Raw genomic sequence first — 22,375 nt, 5'->3', positions numbered from 1 at the left:
AATTACTACTGGCAGCTTTATTCCTTTTTTTTTTCCCCCTCGTTTAACTTAAAACTTTTATTCCATTTTGGCTGAGGCAGTAAAAAGGAAATTGAAGTGAAGTAGGAGGTGTTTAATTGGGTGTAATGGGACTCAATTGCTATTTTTTTTCTAGAGAATGAAAAGCTGGCTGTCCATAGATGAGTATTTTTTCTAAGTCGGTTCACTGAACCTTGTAAAACTGAACGTGTGCGAGTTCAGGATATTTAAAAACTGAGGTTGTACGTACACCGGTGCCATTACAGCTTGCCTCTCGTTCATGATTTGCTGCTTTTTCTACCCAAATAGCAGTTGTGCCCCATTATGCTGTGGTAGAATGAGGCTGTAAAGATAAAGACCTAGAGTAGGTTACAGGAGAAGAGGAATGTAAGCAGCACCCTTGACTTCAGTGATTACACTTGAGTAACCTGAATCACACTGAGGATCTTTTAAGTCTGAAGTACCCTCATGGCACACCTTAGGCTCTGGGCAGGCCAGCTTCTCTGTACAGCAGCTAATGTTTAAACCAGTTAATTGCTTGTTTCCAAAGTGAAATCTTCCATTACTCCAGAGAGGGTCACAAGGTCTGTGTCATTATAACCTCAACAGAATGATAGGAAGTGTTTTGAAAAAAAAAAAAAAAAGCGTAAAACATGGCATCCCTGTGCAAAATGAAATTCCACGCGTCCACGCTTTATCTATGGGTCAGTGCCACATCATGTGTCTCTATAGTATTAAAAAAAGCCCTGACATTCCCCGCACACCCAGCCCTAATCCGTGTGGAAAGCAACGAGGCAACAGGACCACCTCTGCCTAGGGAGATGAGCATCAATTCACGTTAACTTGGAACGAAACACATGCTTTCGTAGGAAACACGTTTTTGATGCTTCTTTCCGATGGAAGTCCCAGCAAAGGAACTCCAGCAGTTAATCCCAATGGGACGTACCTCTGTCTGCTGCCAAAAGTCTCTGCTCGTAACTAGCATTCGCCGCCGACCTCAGCCTACTTGCTGACACTGCTCAGCAATGCTTTAGACCAAGAGCAAGGGTAAAGGGGGTGGAGGGGAAGGTTGCTATCCGGTCCCCTATCTAAAGGAAAAATATCCCAGAGACGTATGGTCTTGCATAAAGTAACCATCAGAGGGAAGCCTGCTGCAGTGTCAGGTTAGTGAGAATATTCTAATTATACAATGTCTAAGCAGTACCTCATTTGCAGTCACTGAGTAAACCAAATGTAGATGACAAAACTGTAGGTCTGGAGAGATGCGTATTTTAACAGCATCAGAACATTTACTCCCAGCTAACTAAAAACAGCCCTAAACCCATTACTAACCAAGTAATGTAAATAAGAATCAAGATAAACTGTTACTTTCCTTAACAGGAAAAAAGTTGATTGGGGTTTTTTTTTAATTAGTAAGAAAAATCTGGCTTGAAGAAAGTCATCACTAAGGAAACACCAGGTTTCATTTGGATTTGTGAGCGCTTTGTTTTAAGCGAGTTTTACAGCATCCCTTATGTAACAGAACTGATAGCCATGCAGAGAGAGCTGACAAGTCCAATCCCAATCACAAGGCACACATGTGCTCACACAAACTGGAACTGTGTCAGTCCTGTTGCTGGCTTATCAAGCGCTCTGTTCTCCAGGAGAACATGATATGGTTTGTAATATGTCAGAGAATGTCAACTTACGGGCTGCACAGCAGTGAAGGGTAGAGCAGAAAGCATTCTATTCCAGGCCATTGATTCCTTTTAACAACTACATGCAGTAATTCCCAAAACTATCTACTCGGTCTCAATCACATGGAAAACATAGCACAACGTTAGTTCTAAACCTTGCACGCGGTGCGGCTTGACTATAAGACAATCCAAGGGTATTAAGGAAGATGACTTGATTTAATCAGAATAATTCTTTTAATGATAACTTGTTGCATTTGTCCTCCCCCCACCTCCTTAAATGTTTAATAGGTCGCTTCCTGGATTCCCAGTGCATAAACTGAGCATATTTTCTTCCTACAGGAAATGATCCAATTAAGCTGATGTATAATTGCCAATGAACCGTTTAAGCTGATTTTGCTCCTGAAAAATCTTAACAGCATGCAGTCAGTTGGCTGACCCTCCTCCCCTCATCCGCATCTGAGGGACATCATCTAAGGAAAAAGTGCGGAGCACACTGCTCTAGGGAGGAATTCAAGTTCTAGTGAGCTGAGCAGGCTCAGGGCAGAACTATAGACTACTTCAAAATTATGTGGTCCCTTGACGACTACTCAATAACCAAGTTGCTTGCGGCTTGGCCGCTGAGACACGAGCAGTTTAGACAGACACGGCACAGTAAACATTCACGTTGGAGATGTTGTGCAGTTAGAAGAACATCTAACCTTTCACTGCTAACTTGCAGTTTTTACATTTCCCACTCTCCATAAATATGAACTCTGCCAACCTGTCTTGTGGCCTCACAGCAGGTAACAGTGTTGAGATGTCAACTGACTCGTGCGAGTTGACTAATCCGCTGTCATCTCAGAGCTTTTGCCAGATCAGACCAAGGAAGTGCTGCTGAGAGCATATCTAGTGTAGAAGGCATCAGATTGACAGAGAGGCTGGTGCACGTTTTTGTAAAGTCGCTGCACTAAGTTTTACAGACCTAAAGGTTTGTAAACTATGCTAAAATTGTAAACAAGGCTAAAATTGTTCTTCATGAGAAACAGCTCTTGCCTACCTCTACATAACTGGTATGACTAGCTAGAGTTTGCTCTTTTTCCCCGCTCTGGCACCAACTTGCTGTCCACCATGGGTCGCTTACCGCTTTCCCTGTGCCTCTCCTGCTCCCTGCTGACTTTCTGTTAGACTGTAAGGCATATGGGTACAGGTTCGCTTTTCACCAAGTCTCGTTGACAGCCTGTGTGGCCCCACTGTCTGCCGAGCATCGGTGCACAAGCGTAGTGACGACTGCCACCACATGCAAGACGAGAAGTGACTACTCGGCTCCTGTTGAGCGTGCCACTGCCACGTACAGTTTATGCAGAGGTTCCCGTTGGGCCCTGCTGCTCGGGCTGTCACTAGTCCATCTACCTTAAATGCGTGGGCATGCAGAGTGATTGATACGGGAACCATCTAGCTGACGTGGAAACCCCCTGGACAGTCAGCAGATGTCCTTCACTGTTGCTCAGATGAATCTGAAAGCTAGAAGGATTTTGCGGGCTGTTCTTTACAACCGCAGCAGGCTTCCCTCTACCATCAACAAGAGTTTTAGTGGAAAGAATTTTTACAATTAGGCGGTAAGATTTTTATAGCACTACCTGCACACACCGCCATAGCAGGAGTCTGCCGCTGGCTATGTTGTGAATGTACTTTTTTTTTTTACAGGACCCTGGATGCATTTAACCCTTCCTTCAGTTTTACTGTTCCTAGGTACACTCGTTTGTGGGTTCTGAGGAAGTCCACTTCAGCCCAGGAGTTTACATCCGTCCTTTTCCCCTCTCCGTTACAGTTAGCTCACCTTCGTCCAGTTTTTGTTAATACCATTCCTGCCGTGAGATGTCTCGAGCTGAAGGCGTGTGCGCTCGAGGTACAGCTGCAGTACCTTGAGGCCATCGGTAACTCGCTCTACCGTGTCCTGCCTCTCCATACCATGCTGATGTTGAAGACGTACACAGACTCCTGTTTTGTTGCAACATTATCCATGACTTGGACCAACTTACAACTTCATGCTAAGTGTTAGGGTTTTTTCCCTGAGGGGCTCCGCCAACTTGGAAACAATTTAGCTTCTATTTTAAGTGTTCCTGGTGACGCCACTGCTCAGCTTACGCATCTAGATAAATTTTTTAGTCCAGTATGTTAAAGAGTAGTTTTCCCACATAAAAGAAACAATTCAAAACTGAGCACCTGCAAAATGAATAAGCAAAAAGAGCTGAACAATTCTATTTCTAATCCTTCTCAGGTAGAATACTTAAGAAATTCTGTAACAAAGATAAAATGGTTCTAGACAAAACTTCTTTTTAAACTGTCTACTTCCTCTGCATGTATCAATTCCTGTAGTCTTATCTGATTAAGTCTTTGTGGGGCTCCTTCAGTACGATATATATTTTAACTTCCTGTATTAAGTGCTGCCAACTCACTTCAAGATAAAAATGTGTTTAAGTCTGCTTAGAACTGTCACACACTCTAATGCTGTTACTGAAGTGAGTTCCGTTAATGTAACTTATAAAGGCACGAGCCTTGTCCAATTCTGCCTGCAGAGACAACCAGACAACTTTAACTCGCAAATCAGTAGGACTTGTGTTTGCTTCAGCGAAAGGGGAAGCAGGGGTCTTTGACCGGTTTTGTTTTTCAGAATGTGGCACATGGAAGCGATTCAGATTGGCTGAACTGTGCAAACCACATGCACAGAAACGTGGCACAAAAGCGGGCAAAGCATGAAAAAATTGCAGCAAAAATTGGAACTAAAGCGTTTTACTGATTTACAGCCGAGTGTTATGGGAACGTTACAGAAACTTCAACCTCATGAAAGGTATTGTCTTGTCCAGAGACTCCGCATGTTTGATCCAAGTGGTAGCAGCACCTTGGCTCCAGCTCCTTAATTAAATTGCAGCTTCTCATTATTTATCGTTTCCTAAGTGATCAAACAGTTAAAACGAGCAGTGTTCAGCATGGCAGCGTTTCCTGCTTCTATGAATACAAACATCATCTGCTCCCCTTCTTGACCGGGAGTCTGATACTGGTTTTTGCATTACCGAGTGGTGTTTAGCTGACCCCTGAGATGTTGCCCAACTCTCCCCAGGCTGTCAGCCCCACGGTCTCCAGTGTCTTTGCAAAACTGATCCCTTAGGGAAACTGAGGCTGACCAAGCTATTAAATAAGTACCAAGTCTCCACAGCTTCTCCTGATGGAAGCGTTGCTTCAGGACCGTATCTGGGTAGATGTGAGTGAGGCACTCTTGACTTGGCTTGCTTCCACACTGCTTGCTTACAGCTCTGCACCCTTGCATCCAGACATGTGCAGCCTCACCAACACTCCCCCAAAGCCAGGTAGGAAGGTGCTATTCTGGTTAGGACAGATGGACTCAGATCTAAAAATGTACATGGTAAATTCCAAAATGGTTCTTTATCAAATGGGTAAAAAAAAAAAAAATCATTTAAAGGAATGGAAATTAGAATGGGTTTCATTTCCTTATATAGGGCTGAACTGTCACATGGTGACAGAAACTGTGCACTCCCAGACCCTTACAGCTCTCAGTGCTATGGCTGGCTCATGTGGGCATACTCCCTGTACTTACCAGACAAGCTACTTCAGTAAACTGTTCCTGATAGCTTAGTAACTTGCCTTCAGCATTCTTCTGTCAAGCTCTAGACCTTTGCTTAGATTTATTCAGCCTGACAATGCTCTTTAGTTACTACTTTGTAAAGTTTGATCATAGCAATGGCAGAAGAGCGGCGAAGTTCACAAAACAGTCGCCTTTTCACAGAAGTCTGCAGAGAGTTTTGAATGGTTACTTGATACTGTGCAACCAAAACACAACACAGCACAGTGATGCTTAAATCCGTACTAGCTTGACTGGGATTTTATCTGGACTAAGAACGTGGTCAAAACACAATGCAACCATTTCAACATCTGAGCTAGGTTTTCTCTAAATGCTCATCTCGGCTATCTTGACTCTTAATCCCTGGGCACTATTAAACCTATTTTGTGTATCTGTCCAAAGAAAATAAACTGGAATAGTTGCTTAGACTTTGAACAACTGTAGAGGCAGGTACTAACAGAGACACTATGATAAAGCTCATTTATTTTTTTCTTCCATCAACAAAGGAAGACTAACTGCTCAGCAGTCCTTGAATTTCCCACAAGTATAGCAATGTAGCAGGCAAAAATTTCACAGCTGAGTCTGTTAGAGACAACTGTAGTAGAGGCTTCGAGCACCTCCTCCAATCATTCCTACTGAACCATTTTGTGTTGTAGTTTTGCTTGAGCGTTTTAATTGCTGGGCTGCTGCCATTTCTGTAAACAGTGTATTTTTTTTCTAAACAAGAAGTGTTCAGCTAGGTTCGTGGAGAGTTTCACAACTGCACCTTTAACACCATGCTTTGAGCAATACTTCCGTGAGTTTGTGACACGGGTATTTCGTTTTCATCTGTTTTGAAATTAGCTTTCCCTTTTATGACAGAGCGTCTCTTTGGGCCTGTATTCTCTAGCTAAATTGCGAACTGAAATGGCATTACACTTGTGAATAAAAAGGTAGACTGTGACTATTTCATGTTCAATTAGATCCGGTTATCCATTTTTTTAATGCTATTAGAATGAATTGTCACAATCAGTCAAGCTCCTTCAAAGAAAATAGACTTTTAACTACAGCATACCGAAAAATCATGTTAATATAGCCACCACACATACATTTTTAAGCAAAAAAAGGCTAAAAAAAGAAAACACCAAAAAAACCCCATCTACAGATCCTTCTGTCCATGCTGTGTGGTAAAACAGGGAGGCTGGCAGGGTATCGTAGTCACACTGGTTCCTACAAATACATTCCGTGTGTTTACTAGAGAAGAGAAAAGGAGAGCTTCGATGCCTTGACAGCTAAATGAAACTGGTTAGATTCAGTGCTTTTCAGAAAGCTGTAAACAACACTCAAGCTTCTAAAAGCTCTTAGGAGCTATGAAATTACTAGCACTAACTGTTCTCATTTGATCCTTTATCCGACCGAATGAGACTGATGCAAGTAAGAGTGAGGTCAGTTGATATGCTTCCTATCACAAAGGCCTTCTCATGCTCCTTTATTTATCAGCAAAGTATTTTCTGACAGCCATGACCTAAGAGTCTTTTTATGGACAGAAATATGCAGTAAGCCAAGTACCGAAATATTTATTCCAGCTGCCGTCTGTTAAATAAAACCCTAAACAATTCAGGAGTTCAGTCACCGTTTAAAGGCGCAGACAATGCATTTAAGCTGCAGAACAGTGCAGTGGAAGTTTGCTTTTCCTGTACGGTCCTTGCCAAGGCTAAGCTGTTACCTTAAAACAAGGTGCTGCCATTATGTGAGTCTTTTCTGGCTCTACAGCTACGATATGTACAAATCTGGGCTTTTTACACTCGGGTTATTCACAAGCGCCAGAAGCAGCTGGACTGATGCTTGTGCAAACAGAGTCTGCCAAATCTTATCAGAAAAGCTTCCCTCGCTCCATCCACAAACAAGTAAAGGTGCTTGCAAGTTCCTGGGAGATATCAAGGAGGCAGGCTGGCACTGCAACTAGCCAGAGACTGCCCAAAAATACCTTTGCTCAGAATGGGGGATAATGGGACAACCTACAGGTTATGCCAGTCTTCTGTTTGTTTGAATTACAGACTCCTCAAGCTGAGCTCTCCAGAAATCTCAAGTGATCCTGCTCTGCTGCTTCCTCGAAGAGCAAGAAGAGTGGAGAAATCTGACCCCTTGGAAGAATCCAATCTGCAGGTCAGTGACCCTTCTTGGAGGGGAAACTCCAAATGCAAATGTTTTTAGTCTTTTATCTGGTTCTCTCTTGACACGCACGTTTTGAAACGCGGTACCCTAGGAAACTTAATGGAATCAACTGGGGTTAAACATTCATCTCTCATAAATAATATGTCTATCTTTAGCGGCTTCAGCGTAGCATCGCTCTGCACAAGTAGAATAACTGATTCTTGCAAGTCTTTAAAATGGCATAGAATGAGATCTTTAAAAAGCAGTAACGCATAGGGGGTACTGTCTTTTCTGGAAGATACATCTCACTGCATGAAAAGGTAGATTATATCTCTTTAGAATGTGCGAGGAAGATTCTGAAATTACATTCATTTAAAGCAACAAGAAGGAAAATAAGTTGTTTCATGATGACATTAACCTTCACAAAAACCACACTATTCAAGGGAAGTGATAAATTCACGATTGCATAATATCCTGTATATGAGCAGCATCCTTTCTTTATTAAAAAAAAAAAAAAAGACGGAAATGAATTATAGTGGGATCTCTCTCAGAAAAAGGATTTCATTATTGGTTTTGACTTGACTTTTGACAGTAGGCTTTTTTCCGTTGTGCCGTCTACAGCAGCTGCTGCAGCAGCAGCACTGTTAGCCTTGCATAAAACACACAGCCTTTAGTTTAAGGTGAGGCAAATAAATTAGGTCCCCACAACCGCAGGTGTCTTCTTGACACAGAGCTAAAATACTGTCAAGCCACTAATCACAACCAAAATATTCCTCTTGCTTTGATCCCTTCTTGCAAATCAGAGTAACTGCTTGAATGGCCTCACCTCACTGATGGGAGTTCTCATGGCATGCGGAAAAAAGGGAACTGTAAGTCGTGTCTCTTAGTGGGAAAACAAGTGATTCAAGACAAGGCTAAAGTATGTCTTTGGAATGCTGCTCTGTACACCAAGATTTGGGCATTCATTCTTTACGATTTTCACCACTTGTTCCCGGCGCTTCCAGAGTAACAGTCTCGATTTTTTTTGGACTAAACTTACAGCACCATTCCTCAATGCATCCCCCTCAAACTTGCCGCCCTTGTCTGGAGCCCTCAAATGGCACACAAGGTCCGAGCATGAATAATTGCGGGAGTGGCAGGCAATACTCATTTACAGAACCGCATCTCTAAGATAAGGAGGAGAGAACTTAATATATTGCAGTTACTGATTTAGGAACCAAGTCTGTCTGGAAAAGTAAGTGGGACTAGAGAGCATACTGTAATCTTGAGAAATGTGTAAGTAAGCTTATTGCCTGATACTCACAGAATTGATTATCCCCTTAAGTGCTTGGAATCCTCCAGTGACAGGGAAGACTTGCTCTTTCGTGTCAGCAATTTTTTCAAGCTTTGGAGAGAAAACACATGCAAACACATGAATCGCTTGGCAAACTAAATTCATCACACTGCTTTTCACCCTTAAAATGTAAACGGATGTCTAAAAACAACTCCCGTCAACTCTGCAAAGAGAAGGAAAATTTTGAGCTCACTCACTCTTTATGATTTTTCTAAATGGGAGGACTTAGTACAACCTACTGCAGCTAACACAATGGTGCAGCGGCTAACCATCATGTCAAACCACAATGCTACAGAAACCTTTTAGGGCCTGTAACTTGGCAGCGACTTTGTAACTCTTTCCACAGCTACCTTCCCTGTTTGCTCTGCTTTCCATCAAAAAGCCTTTCTCTCTAGTAAAGAGTCTTTCACATACTTCTCCATTTAAGTCACTTTGATGATACAAGAGTAGTTACAGCCTTCATTAGGACGTAGCAACTCTGGAAGAGCTTTCAGTCAATGCAGGACATGGATCCTTTTTTCTTTTTCTTACCTCAAGGCTGTTATACACGCTGCTTGAAGCTGGTCTACAGCTACGCTGTTCATGCGACCCGTAGCCCAATCTGGTGGCCATCTTAATCAAAGGGGTTTTGCCTGACGCCTTTCCGGCTGACAGCTACCAGTTAGCAAGGGTATTTCTGACACGTCTTTCCAGCAATGACCAACAGCCATGCGTTATACTCACGTCTACCTACGCATCTGAGTGTCCCCTTCCTGAGCCAAAGAAGACATTATATTGCCTAATGTAAGTAAAATTAGTTTCTGTATTGCTTAACGTTAACTGTATAAAACCCTGTGACAAGGTGCTACCCAGTAATCTAAAATAGTAATGTTCTTACCTGTTCTTGCACAAAGTCAAGGACACCAACACAGTAAACTCTAGCTCCCAGCTCTCTGGATTTCTTTGCCTGCCCCAGAGTAGAACAGAGGAATGAGCACTTTTTCATTCAGCAGGCAACACCCAAACTCTTCATAATACAACATGCATTTTCACCTAGCGCTCACCTCTTTCTCTGCATACAAGGGAATCTGACCATCGAGCTTGCCATCTGTCAATGCAATGATAATACTAGAAAACCTTGAGGCTCCTTGCTTTTCAATTTGCCCGTTGGCCTGAAAACAAAAAATATTTATCCAGCTTAAAATTACACGTAAACTTTTAATCCAGATGTATGCTCTAGGTGAATATAGCCTCTGAAACAACCCTCAGCCTGATTTTCAAATCCACCTCTCGTGATGATCCTCTGGCTCCCGGTAACTCACTACTAACCAGGAAATCATTCATCAGTATTTTCCAGTCACCAGTGAGCCCATCTCTGCAGTGCTGGGGTCACTAACTGATCAACCCTTGGAAACGCTTGATTCTTTCAGGACAGATACCTTCTGAGTTGTGAAGCTCGCTTCTCTTTAGACCCACCATAAGGTTTCCTTTGCTACCCCCTGATTTAAAATGCAGCCAGCAAGTTCCAAGATAGACAAATAATGGCTTAAAACTAAATATTTTTTTTTAAATGGCAACAAACTTCTGTTGGCCTAGTTTTCAGCCCGCAGATCACAATTATAAACTCACCTCCATAGGCATCAAGGAAGAAACTGAGTTTCCATCCATCACAGTGAAAGCTTAGATCCTCACCTCATCCCTCACCTTCAGGGCCCGAGTCAAAATTGCAAAGTATGCTTTAACTGTATGTCTCAAGAAAATACAAGCGGTTGGGAACGCCATAATTAAGATAGTCCAAAATTAACACCATTTGTCTTGAAAATGCTGATCTGAGCAGTAAACTCTCCACCAGCACACACTCTAGAAGGCACCGTTAGAGTCGCAGTCCTACCAAGCTGTGTGTGACTATTTACCATGTAATTGGTATGCTGCATTAGCTGTTGAATTCGTGACAAAGAACGGTCTCTACAACAAAAGATCAAGTGAAAGAAATTCCATATGGCAGTTTTCTGGGACGGCTAATCTTCGGCATGGGATTTGCGTAGTACCTGGGCAATCTTGGGACCACTTAGGAAACTAAAAAGACTGAAAAGTAACGGACTGAGGCATGCAATCAATCCTTGTATGTTACAGGTGGTGGTGGTGGTGGTTGTTGTCCAAAGGGTGAGAACAGATGATATTTTTATTGCAAGAAGATGAGTAAAACCTACCTCTTTTAATCCTTCGTGTATGTACGTTTCACCTGCTGGTTTTACCTCCTCCAAATCCTTAAGACCTTTCTTGATTTTGCCTCTGAAAACAAAAAGGTAGAAGACTGTTAGCGTGATGTAAGTCGCGAAAGGGCTTAGTTTGTTGATGGAAAAATTAGTATTGCTCATAAAGGAGATCTGAAATTAAAATCTGTAAAATATAGCATTTAGCTGAGATACCATGTGGAGGCAGATTTTGTGTTCACAACGGAAGCGGCACTGCGGTAACAGATATTTTAGACCTAAATAACACAATATGCCTCGGTGAGTCAAAGAGCTAGAATCGAGTAAAATGTTTCAGACAGAGCAGATAATGCAAAAAGTGGCAAAGGCTCACTGTTAAATACCCCAGTGGAAATTCTGTTATATTAAGCCTACTTTGCTCGATTAAACCAACTTCACTTCCGATCATGCTGCAATTAAAGAAGAAATCCCCTCAAACAGCAGTTCTATTTCTACAGCGATATTCCAGGTCTATATGCAGGTATTTAATGGGGTAGGACAGAATGGCAACGATGAAAATCTTCTCCCTTAAAAAATAAGAATGAATAGGCAAACGCAGCATTTGCAGGACAGCTCTTGTAGCTGAGGGAAGGGACTAGGAATAGGGACAGTTTTTCAAATTGTTGTCTGTCGCTACCTTTCTGTGTGTCTTTGACAAGACGTCACACTTACACAGGTCACAGTTCACTTACATTTAACAGGAGGATAAGGTTGTGGCATGATTTCTCATGAGCCTTTAAATAAATCCACGTTTGACTGCAAGATGCTCCCTTAACTATGATGGCTAAGAGCGGAGAAGCTGGTAGGTAGCACAAAAGAAATTATTCCCAGTGAAATCGGTGCGAGCGGGGAAAGAAAAAGAGACTTTACTGAAATAATCAAATCTGGAAGTTCGTTAGACAAGCAAAGTTCCAGTGAAGGCCATGGAAAGTTGTGCTAGGAAAGGACAAGTAAAAACCAAGTAGGGACGGAATTTGGGCCAGAATATATATAACGCTGTAGCAAATATAGGTGACAAAGAGGAAAGCAGCAGGGGTGGGGAGATGGAGGGAAAATACATTGCAGGATGCGTGAAAGCTTTCCTTAGGGCAAACAAAATGAGAAAGAATGCATATGCCACTCTGCCTGAATGCCACCCACTAGTCATTTGTTCCGCCGATGGGCCTCCTCTATGTTTAGAAGCTCTGTTCCAAAGTACAATCCGTAGCTGTAATAAGCTCCCAATCACAGCACCAACTGATACAACTGGGGTGGGCGGGGAGAGGTTAAAAAAAAAAAAAAAAGACAGACAGAAATGTGGCATTGAGTACAGGGAAGAGAACAAGTTACGTAAGATAATACAATCTGTTTGCTCCAAATATTTTACATTCAGCATCTATAGAAACAACTTGAAACTGATTATGTACGAGCGCAGCCCATAAAGCACGTACTTGGTGCTTGCCAGGATTGAGTGGCAGCACATCACAGGCGTTCGTGCTCTGCTGCCAAGAAACAGGCAGCAGCTGAAGCCCCAGTTTTCTGAAACAGATTTCATTTTGCAAAAATAGCTTTTCTACAGCCAGTTCAGTTTTATTTATCTAAAATGTCTTGTGACCCGGTCACACAGAAATCTCTGGTCTTTCCAGGCCTCTGCCTACAAGGGGTTCCAGGAAAACTTCTGGCAGCGTGAGCTTTTTTAGCTGCGGTTAATCAGTCACCACCTCTTTCCCCTGGGGCACATCTGTACGAGACAGCCCCGCCAGATGTGAACAGGATCCCCCCGTGCTCCGAGGCGATCGGGTGTGGGCGAGGCCGGGTCTGGATGCCAGAAGGCCCCTGTGGGTGCAGGACTCCGGGCCCCAGCAGATGAGCTGCACCGGACAGCAGCGGGGGGTGCTTCAGTCGCGCCACAACTCGCCCCCGGCCGGTTTGGGGGGCACAGGAGCTCCCGTCTGCCGGCATCACTTCGAGAACGGGACTCTCTTCGGTCAGCCCGCCGCAGCACGCCGAAGCCCTCATTCCCACCCGTCAGTGCTCTCCAAACTCTCCTTCCTCTAGTTTCTGGAATAATTTTTTGTAGCCACAGAAATCCCCAGAGAACGTCTGGTTTGGAAGCTCGTCCGCCATGAAACGGCAGAGCCCTGAGCTCAGCCCGGGCGTCTGGAGAGGGCGGCAGCGCCGCGCCGGGCACTGATAAAGGCTGCAGGGCCGCTGGCCGCGTGCTTTAGGTCAGCCAAGGGCAGGAGGTGGACAAAGCAAAACAGAACCGGCGACTCGCGGCCCGTCTGCGCTTGGGCCCAACGGAGCGCAAGTTTAACGTCTCTTCCCCCTTCAGCGTAGGCGCTGCACCACACATCTGTTTTTTTAGGAAAGGCGCATCCAACTTCGAATAGCTACCCTGTCTGTTCTCTCTCCTAAGCTTCGTAACTACTTCAGGTAATTCTTCCAGCAGCAGCCCGGCAAACATAACCGTGGCTACAAGCTCTCCGTGGGTTCGTTCTAGCAAAGCAGCCCAACTTTGCCAACAACTTTCTTTGCCCAACACTGTGCCAACAGCTGAAGAAATCGATTTAACATAAATTAAAATGTAGCAACCTCCCCTCACCGGAGCGCACTCCACAACTCAGATTTACTTGCCGGTGTAAATGGAACTGCATGCCCTTCCGAGTGCGAGTTACGCCAAGGCAGCTACCACCAGCTTACGGGAGAGGTTTCTCTGCCTGCGTGAGCTCTGGTGTGCCAAGCTGCAAGCTTTACTTAGGCAACTCAGCAGGTGCTGCTTTCCTCACCGTTTAGTAGTATCTCTGGCTTTAAGTAAGTTTAATGGACACAATGCTAAAAACGGTGTTGTCAGCAGGCAAGGGGTCGGACTACTGAGGTTTTTAAGGCATTGCCGCCTTTTCTTGCGTGGACGGGGCCGCAGCCGGCACTCGCGGGCAGTGGAGGACGGGTAATGCTTCCTTCTACTGCAGCAGCAGCAGATCGCTGCTCCACGAGAGGACCAGCGATAAAACCCACAGGCCAGTTACAAAGCTCAGGCCACCCAAGTTTCTCAAAGATGCGATACTGTCTCTGAACATACGCTTCACAGAAAGGGACAATCATTTGCCTTAAAGGAAATAAATGCACCTCCAGCATGTACAAAGAAGGGCTTATACTCACTAGAAAGCAAAGCATGCCTGAGGACTGAATCTTGAAACAACTCAAATCCTTGCCTTTTTTTTTAGGGACAAAATTTCTTTCTTGTGCATTAGTGCTGCAGAGGTTAGAACCAACGGAAACTGTCACGTAAGCCTCAGGTCATGCCGATTCAGCTGGGCAAGGAGCCAACCTGGTATGAAACACCGAGTCTCCATTAATATCTATGCAGTTTTAAGTCGTGGTGCTCTTAGCTCATCACGATGGGAAACAGTATCTTACATTTCTTTTCCATTGCTAGAATCTTGAATCATTCTTCAGCATGTCGCGATTGGCAACAAACTGAAAATTGAGCACTGGCAGGGAAATCGTGATTCCCGGTGAGCATATATTCCCGGTCACGAATGAGGCTATGTGCCTGCGAAGCAACGTACTTCATCTCTAACAAATAAAGGCAAACAAAACAGGCACTTTGGTTTTGCTGCTAAGAAGGAAGTACAGTAACAGGAAAACACACAAACTTGTTAGTGAGACAAAGCGGGGGGGCGGGGGGAGGAGAGAAAAAAGTGTTCTTTAACAACAAGAGAGAGATGGGGACATCCCTAACTAACAAACAGAACTGTCGTACTGGTGAAAGTGAACCCTGCACGTCACTCTCCTGGGATGCGTAATTTGGAGGAGGTTCCTGCTTTCTACACCTTTTGACTACTACAGAGGGTTCGGTACAATTATAATAATGATCCTGCTTCAAACTTAAGGCCTCCTGCACGGGCTCCAGATGGAAAACACGTAAGTGGCTGACTTTGCTGTACTTCATACACTCAGCAGAACACACTTTCTGCAGATGGCTCTATTTTGGCAAGCTTCTTGAACCAAAGCGTAGGGTTAGCTCACATGATTGAGGCTCAAAACGCATACATGTCTTGCTAGACTATGTCTTTGTGCAGTAAAGGAATAGTCGGGGAACTCCACCAGACTGTGGACAGGCACAGTAAGGTACAGTTGGTCGTGTACCAGATACTTAGGTGTCCTATTTTTCCACCTTCATTGGTATAATCTTTCTTTAGCTTCAACAGGAGTTTCACCCAAGCAGAGCCATCAGGGCTAGTCCTCGCCACGGACATTGGTGAAATGCTGCAGAGGCAGGTTTGCAGAAACCTGAAATTCTGCTGACCAGCATACAGTCGGCCGAAAGAGAACGCAGAAGATATTGCACCATCTGGATGACATTCGTGAGTGTATCCACTTTCCCAAACAACTCGCTTCTCAAAACTAGCAGCACAACTGAGCCCCAAATGTGAATGAACAAATCTTTGTTTACCACTTAGCATATAGTTTCCAGCTAAACTTCACAGGGGAAACGTGTATCTCTAAAATGGGATATAATCATTGTAAAATGGGATTCTAAAATCTCTAAAATGGGATTATAACCATGGGATAACCATTGTGAAAAGCCTTTTCCATCTGGGTGTTATTTTTATTCTATGTATTTATTGTAGCATTGTGTGTACTGTGGTTAACAGTGACTTATGTTTCCAGTTATTCACATAGCACTGTTCATAGTCACAAAATATTGGGTAATCTGGGGGCTTCGGCGCTATGCTGTGGGTTTCTTTACATCCACGGCTTCATTATGCAGTAAAAACCAGCAAGAACTTTGCGCAAACAATTAGAAGCCTAAGGCTTTCAAAACAAAAAAGACTTCCCTACTTTGAACTAACTGCTGGGAATGAATTGTGGTTTCCTGACGTTTGCGAATTAGCAAGTAAGCCAGGGGAAAAACATCCCTGCAAGTCCAAAATGCACGTAAAAAAAAACAAGGCCACAATATCCCATAATCACATACACACCCATCCCCGAAACTGCACTGTATTTAGCATGCTCATGTTCTGTTTGGAACAACGCGAGTTAGACATTGTAAGTCATTTTCCTCTGTTGACTTCTTTAATATTTAAAAGGACAGCTGTTCCCACTGTATCTATCCGTTCTTACCTATGTACATATGGTCCCAGTTACTAACATCTCCTTCTCCATTCTCCTTACAATTCCTTCTCAACAAGAAGGGCAGTAATATCCTTTCCACTACCACGCTTACAAAAGCATCAGCAAACCTTGCATTAAAGTCCCACAAAGGAACTCGCTAGAACTCAAAAAGGTTCTTCCTACGCTTTGCACGAGGCTTCCGAGAAACACATGGTTCTTTCCACAGCTTAAACTGTGCCACAGACATGCAATGAAAAAGGCGCTTGTGTTTCCGTGGCGGGGTTCCAGAGTTCTGCCCGAGCGTTCCAAGAGGTCTGTATGCTATCGGTGCCGACTCTCCGAGCTTGATAAGGAATAGGCCACTGACGGGGATTAAGGGCCCACTGAAATCGAGAGAAAGGATCTCATTGATTTCAGCAGTCCTCAGAGCAGGCTTAAGTTTTCCTCTCATGACCTCTTTCCAGCCATCTGGAAAAATGCCTTATAACCTTGCCTGTCCCTGCAGAGAGCAGATGCAGTATCCAGGTCTGGGTGGGGGAAGTGAAAAAATGGGCCGTTCTCAAGTCAGACCACTTTTTAAAATGCTGAAACAGGCGGGGCTTAGAATTGGGTATTTAGACATCCTGTTTCTAGGATGGCAGCATACATTTTCGTAGAGTGACACGCTTCTCTGTTGCCAATGACAGTTCTCTTTGGCAAGTTTCATACTTGATATTATGTATTTAAAAAAAAAGCACAACACAGTAAACTACGTTAGTATGACAGACCACGCTTTGTATTGACTCTACTAAAGGGAGCAAAAAGGAAGGACTACCTCACTTTCACCCTGCCACGGTTAGTTAAAATGGTTCCTAAACAGTTTATCCACATGTTCAAGATCCAAAAAGTTGTGCGGTGTGGTTAGCTTCTGGACAGCAGGGAGACAGAGGAGGTCGTGCTGTTTTTGACGAGGCTGAAAGGATACCGAAGGACTCCTGACGACAGCACAACTGTCGTCAGCTGAAAGCACCAATTCCACAATATCATTTTCGAGTTCCTGACATTTTAGTTGTTAATTTTGAAACGATCTCTTCTCTACCTGGTTTTCTTCTTCGGTTCCCCCCCGCCTATCCTTGACCTATCCTAGCTGCTAATGCTCATTCGCTTTAGGAATCGGAGTGAGCAGCCTTCAATTCCGTTGCCTTGAAAATATCAGCTGAAAGGAAGAGTTCAGACACATCCGTACATCGTCACAGCGCCAGAAAGATATCGCACCTTCCAAGTAGCCCCAAGTCCGCTGTCTAAAACCGATTTTGAAGCCGTGATTTGAAAATACAAAATGAAATACAAAATGAAATTATAGGAGATTATGGGAAACATTAATTTTCCATTGCATGCTTTACCTAGACATGAAAAAAGACTGAGGGCTTATCTACAGATGTTGCTTTACAAAAGTAAAAGCAGGAATCGTTTCTCCCACTGTGCCAAGGAAGATGCAGAGTCATGCGGAGATGAAAACGTTACTTGTAGTTGTGCTGCAAAGCAGGGGCGGATTTCCCATCAAGAATTTGTTTCCCGTCGTTCTCCTCCTTCTTTTTTTACTAGACTATCCATTGATATGTTCACAGACTTAAACCCAGCTCTGCGCAGAGGCTTCGTGACTGGCCACCACTTAAAGGTATCGGTTATCGTTCAGTCTCTGTTACTTTTCCTCTGATTCAATAAGAGCTCTTTGGGGGGAGGAGAGAGAGGGACAATTAAAAAAGCAGTGCACTAACCTGTCTCCAGTTAATGGCATAATGACGTGCGCCTGGGTGGAAAACACGATGAACGATAATCTCATCTTGGGGCTTTTAAAAAAAGGGGAAAAAAAAAACGCATTTTAGAGAAATGAAAAGAAACGTTCAGATGCACAGCATATTTCACTCACTTATTCGTGCTCCCTTAGTCTCATCTTTATCGTCCAACTTCCAAAGAATGTACTGTTGAACTATAAACCCAGAATGAGAGAGGTATTAAAGGATTTCTGCCCATCTCCCCTCACCCGGATGCTTTGAGAATGAACTTCGTAGGTTGTGATCTACCAACGTACAGAAGGTAACACATCCTTTTATATTTTCACGGTCACTGTTGTAAAAATAAGTCGGGGACATAGACTCGGCGTACACTTTTGCTCCGGGGTATTAAACGTGGACACATTCAAAAGTCAGTTTCCCCCATCTAAAGGTTGATCCTGACACAATGTAGATTTCAAACTATGCTTTTTGGTCATAAAATTCATCGAAGTAACAGTGTGGTCCGACTAATTCATCTCTAAAAAAGTACGGTGACAAACTCTTTCAGAATGAGTGTGGTTTTGTTTTGATGACATAGAGTTGTGACAGTTAAGATCAACTTCCATAAAAGTACCCGGGGAAAGGACATTATAAAAAGCAATACTGCACAAATTGATTTTATTAAGGAATTCCGTCTTTCTTTGAGGAAGTCCACCTTTCTCTTCCAGCAAGATAACGAGGAATTAAATGCGACCATCAGCAGAAAACGTGTAAGAACAGATGCTCTGGAAGGCCAAGACAGTAACTGTCCTATGGTAAGTTCTAACTACATCTTTCCTACCTGCTTTTTGTTTTTCTTCATAACAATTTCAGTACATTCAGTAATTTTATAACTCACGGTGTATGTGCATCAGCATTAAGTAATAGGGTTAATGTTAGTAAAGATGTAACAACACTTGTCAAGATGAATGACCGTACATCTTCAGTTCACTTATATGAATGATGCAACTTAAAATTATTGACATAATGGAAATATAAGTAAGGGGCAAGTCTTTGCACAGAACTGCAGAGACCTTGGATTTAGGATCCAGTCTTCCAGTCTATCCGTTAATGCCCTGAACACAAAAATGTGAGATGCTCTAAATTAAATTATAAACTGAAGCACGGGATTATCAATCTTCTTAAGCTGCCACAAGCAGTTGCCAAACAAAACCAAGTACTTACAGCCCCAACCCCTGGTAATTTCATCAGCGCCTAGTCCAAGTAACGTGAGACTTCCCTATTTCAGATGCAACTCTGCGCTTAATAACCTCAAAGTTATGATTTGGCTAACTTGTCTTTAGGACAACCACAAAACTGTCCTCTTCGCAGGACATCCCACTTCTGTTCCACTCTCTGAGCGCTCAGACACTGTGACGATGGAGGAGGATCGTACAAACACGCCCGTTAGAGCTGACGGCCCTGCCAGGCACGGGCCTTTCGGAACCGCGAGTCGGCAGGCAGCGCTCTTACTGCAAACGTGCACGCTACGGACAAGTCAAGCGGGAGAGCAGATGCACCGCCGTGAATTAATTCTTCAGGTGAGGACTGAGGGAAACTGCTGCCAATTGATTCCTTCCCTTCTCCACACAACTACTCATTTCGATTTAAGAAAGGGCGAGGTCGAACGACTCCGTGCCCTGTTCTGAAAGTGTACCGAGGCCTCGAGGCAGGACAAAGCCTCACCGGCACTGCAGGCCTCTCAGGGAAACGCCCGGGGAGATGTGCTGTTCAGGCTCCCGACAGCCGCCATGCTGTGAAGGGCTTGTGCCAGGTCAGGCTGAGCGCTCCGCACCCGGACACCGAGCGAGACGCTCGTAGGTTGGACTCTCTGGCTCTGCGCCATAATGGATCCTCCTTGGCTGTGAAAGGTCAGCGGAGTAACTTCCCAGCTATACAGCTGCGTTTCAGATAATGCAGCCAGACCAATACACAACAAGCGCTGCAAAAGGCAGCATCATCTGGTCGTAAAAGATGATGACCCGAAAGATTTACGCTCAACAGGCACCACCCTTTCAGTAGAGGCAAATGTGTTTTTTCACTGCTCACTGAAAAGAAGTGCTGCTTTGGCATCCTCAGGCTCCTTTCGGTTTTGCTTTCTTTTATTCTAGAGCTTACAAAATAACTTTCAAAAGCTTGTGTCACCCACTTCGTTTACGGAAGATTTCCTTTTTACAAAATGAATGCAAGCAATATTTAATTATGCAAGCTTAATTCTATCCTTTTATTAGCAAGCCGAGATTGTAATTGCGCACTGCACTTCATTTTCCTGAGCAAAACCTACCACAACATCTATGTCTGTGGTGGCTTCCTTTGTTTTGTTCTGTTCTGCTTTAAAAGTAAAATCCTCGGCTGTTTGTACAGAGTACAGTTAGGCAGTATTTACAACAGCCGTTTCTGTGGCAGCAGTACTTGCCAGCCAACACTGCTAGCCAGTTAGAAAGTTGATTACATATATGTACAACAAATATAGTGTTAACATGCCATAAACTTCCTCTACATTTCAGCTTGAAAGATACGCCCTTTCTTTCGACCTGCAACATTTATCTACATGCATCTAGACACGTTTCCAGACTGCTGCCTTTATCTAAAAGCAACACAGAAGTAGTACTCTAGCAGAAACGAGCCATGTGCCTCACGGAAAAAAAAAAAGTTTTAGAAATCATCAAATTACATCTGAGAGTAATTTTAGAGATCAACTGTTCTAAGATGTATATTACCACCTTTTTTCTGAGCTCAAAACATGAGAAGATGAAGTAAGAGTTTCCAAGATTTTCCAGCAATTTGGGCACTAGAAGCAAAACTCTTAACTTGTTTGTGAAACCGACCGACTGAGCTCACAAAAGCACGGGAGGGTTTTCAACACACCACAGGCTTACAGATGTCACAAGGAGCAAAACGCACCTCACAAATCTTTCTGTCAGCTGATTCACAAAATCAAATATTTCGTGCCAGTGCTGCGCTACGCTCCCAGATCTGAAAAGAAAACAGAAGCACGTTAGCAGGCCTTGTTCCAGGCAGCCAGGCACGGGAGGGGGGCGAGCCCAGGCAGAAATCGGGCACCGCGGGACTGCCGGTTTTCGCGCGGCCGTTGCCACCGTTTGTCAAGGCGAGGCACGGCCGGACGCGGGCGTCGCGCAGCGGCGAGAGGGGCCGCGGGGCGCGCCCGGCCCGCTCCTCCGCCGGCGTCCGGCCCGCTCCCCCGCACGCGCAGCGCGTGCTGATGGCGACCGGACGCGAACGGACTTCGCCACAACAGCACGACAGCCGGCAGCTGCTGCGGGGGAGGGGCGGCAGATGCCGCCGTCGCTGGGGCTGCCTCAAAACCGCCCACCCGCGTACTTTCCGCCCGAGAACCCACCTTCGCTGGGTCCTCTTTCCCGCGAACTTCACCGGTTCCGCGGGGCGGGGGGGGGGGTGTCACTCCCCGCGACCCTGCCCGCCGCCCTGCCGCGGGGCCGCGGCGGCGGCCGAAAACTTTGTGCGCGCCCCGCGCTGTCCGCGTCAGCACGGGCGTTACAGCGACCCCCGCCCGCCGGCTCCCCGCGCGCGGCGGCGGGCGGACCTCAGCCGGCAGCGGCCGTTAGCCCGGAACGGCCGGCGCCCCGCCGCCCCCGGCGCGCGCGGCCCCCTCCGCCCCGCGACGGCTCCAACGAGCGGCTGGGAACAAAAGCCGCCCCCGGAGCGCGGCGGCGGCCGCGTCCCCCCGCGCTGCCCTTACTTGTCCAGCACGAAGTACATGTCGAAGGCGACGTGGCACGACGGCCCCTCTGGGGCTGGGGCGGCGGCGAGCGGCGGCGGCGGCAGCAGCAGCAGCAGCAGCAGCGCCAAGGCGAGGCGCTCCCGGGGCGCGGGCCCCGCCATGGGGGCCTCGGTGCGGCGGGACGCGGCGGCGGCGGCGAGGGGACGCGGGGGCCCGGCGCTGCCGTCCTGCCGCTCAGCGGGCGCGGGCGGTGCTGAAGCGGCCGCCCCTCGCCCGCCGCCGCGGCTCGGCGCGGCCCGGCCCGGCCCTCCCCGCCCGTCAGCGGCGGTGCCTGAGGCGGGGGCCGGGCCGGGCGGGCTCGGCGCGTCCCTCTGCGCCTGTGTGGCGCGGCCCGCCTCCCTCACCCGCCCGGCTTCGGCGGCCACCCGCAACTTCGGCAATGGCGACCCCGCGGCGTCCCCGTGTCGCGCCCCCCTCCCCGCTCCCCCGCCGCCGCCGCAGGCGCCTCCCCGACAGACGGCGGCCCGCGGGGGGCCGCGGATTCGCGTCCCCGGGGGCCGGGCCCGGCTGCTCTCCTTGTGACTCTGTGCTCTCCGCTCCGGAGGGCAGCGGTTAGGAACCGGACCGGGGGAGCTGGTGGCTGCTGAGGTACGAGGGCCCGCCGGGCCGGGGCTCCCGCGGCTGGGCGAAGCCCACCCGTGGAATGGTCACCGGGGGAGCAGAAACGTTCCTGCGCGGGGTCAGCTTGGTTTGTGCGAAGTTTAAAAGGCCA

General features: G+C 46.0%; 1 protein-coding gene across 1 annotated transcript in view; it reads right to left on the bottom strand.

The window, feature by feature from the left end:
• The window catches only part of ANTXR2 (ANTXR cell adhesion molecule 2), a gene marked incomplete at its 5' end in the record, with an annotated part of 112,708 nt that extends 90,944 nt beyond the window's left edge, over positions 1-21,764 (bottom strand). Inside the window, 7 exons of the mRNA XM_081999467.1 lie at positions 8,747-8,827; positions 9,654-9,722; positions 9,820-9,927; positions 10,966-11,047; positions 17,865-17,936; positions 20,805-20,876; positions 21,622-21,764. Coding sequence (XP_081855593.1) covers positions 8,747-8,827; positions 9,654-9,722; positions 9,820-9,927; positions 10,966-11,047; positions 17,865-17,936; positions 20,805-20,876; positions 21,622-21,764 — 627 coding nt within the window. The remainder of the gene's footprint in view (positions 1-8,746; positions 8,828-9,653; positions 9,723-9,819; positions 9,928-10,965; positions 11,048-17,864; positions 17,937-20,804; positions 20,877-21,621) is intronic.
• Between the last annotated feature and the right edge of the window lie 611 nt (positions 21,765-22,375).

This window comes from Phaethon aethereus (assembly GCF_964289735.1).
Source record: "Phaethon aethereus genome assembly, chromosome: 4".
Classification (NCBI taxonomy): Eukaryota; Metazoa; Chordata; class Aves; order Phaethontiformes; family Phaethontidae; genus Phaethon; species Phaethon aethereus.
Note: the sequence above shows the minus strand (reverse complement) of the source record. Positions and strands in the feature narration are given on the sequence as shown.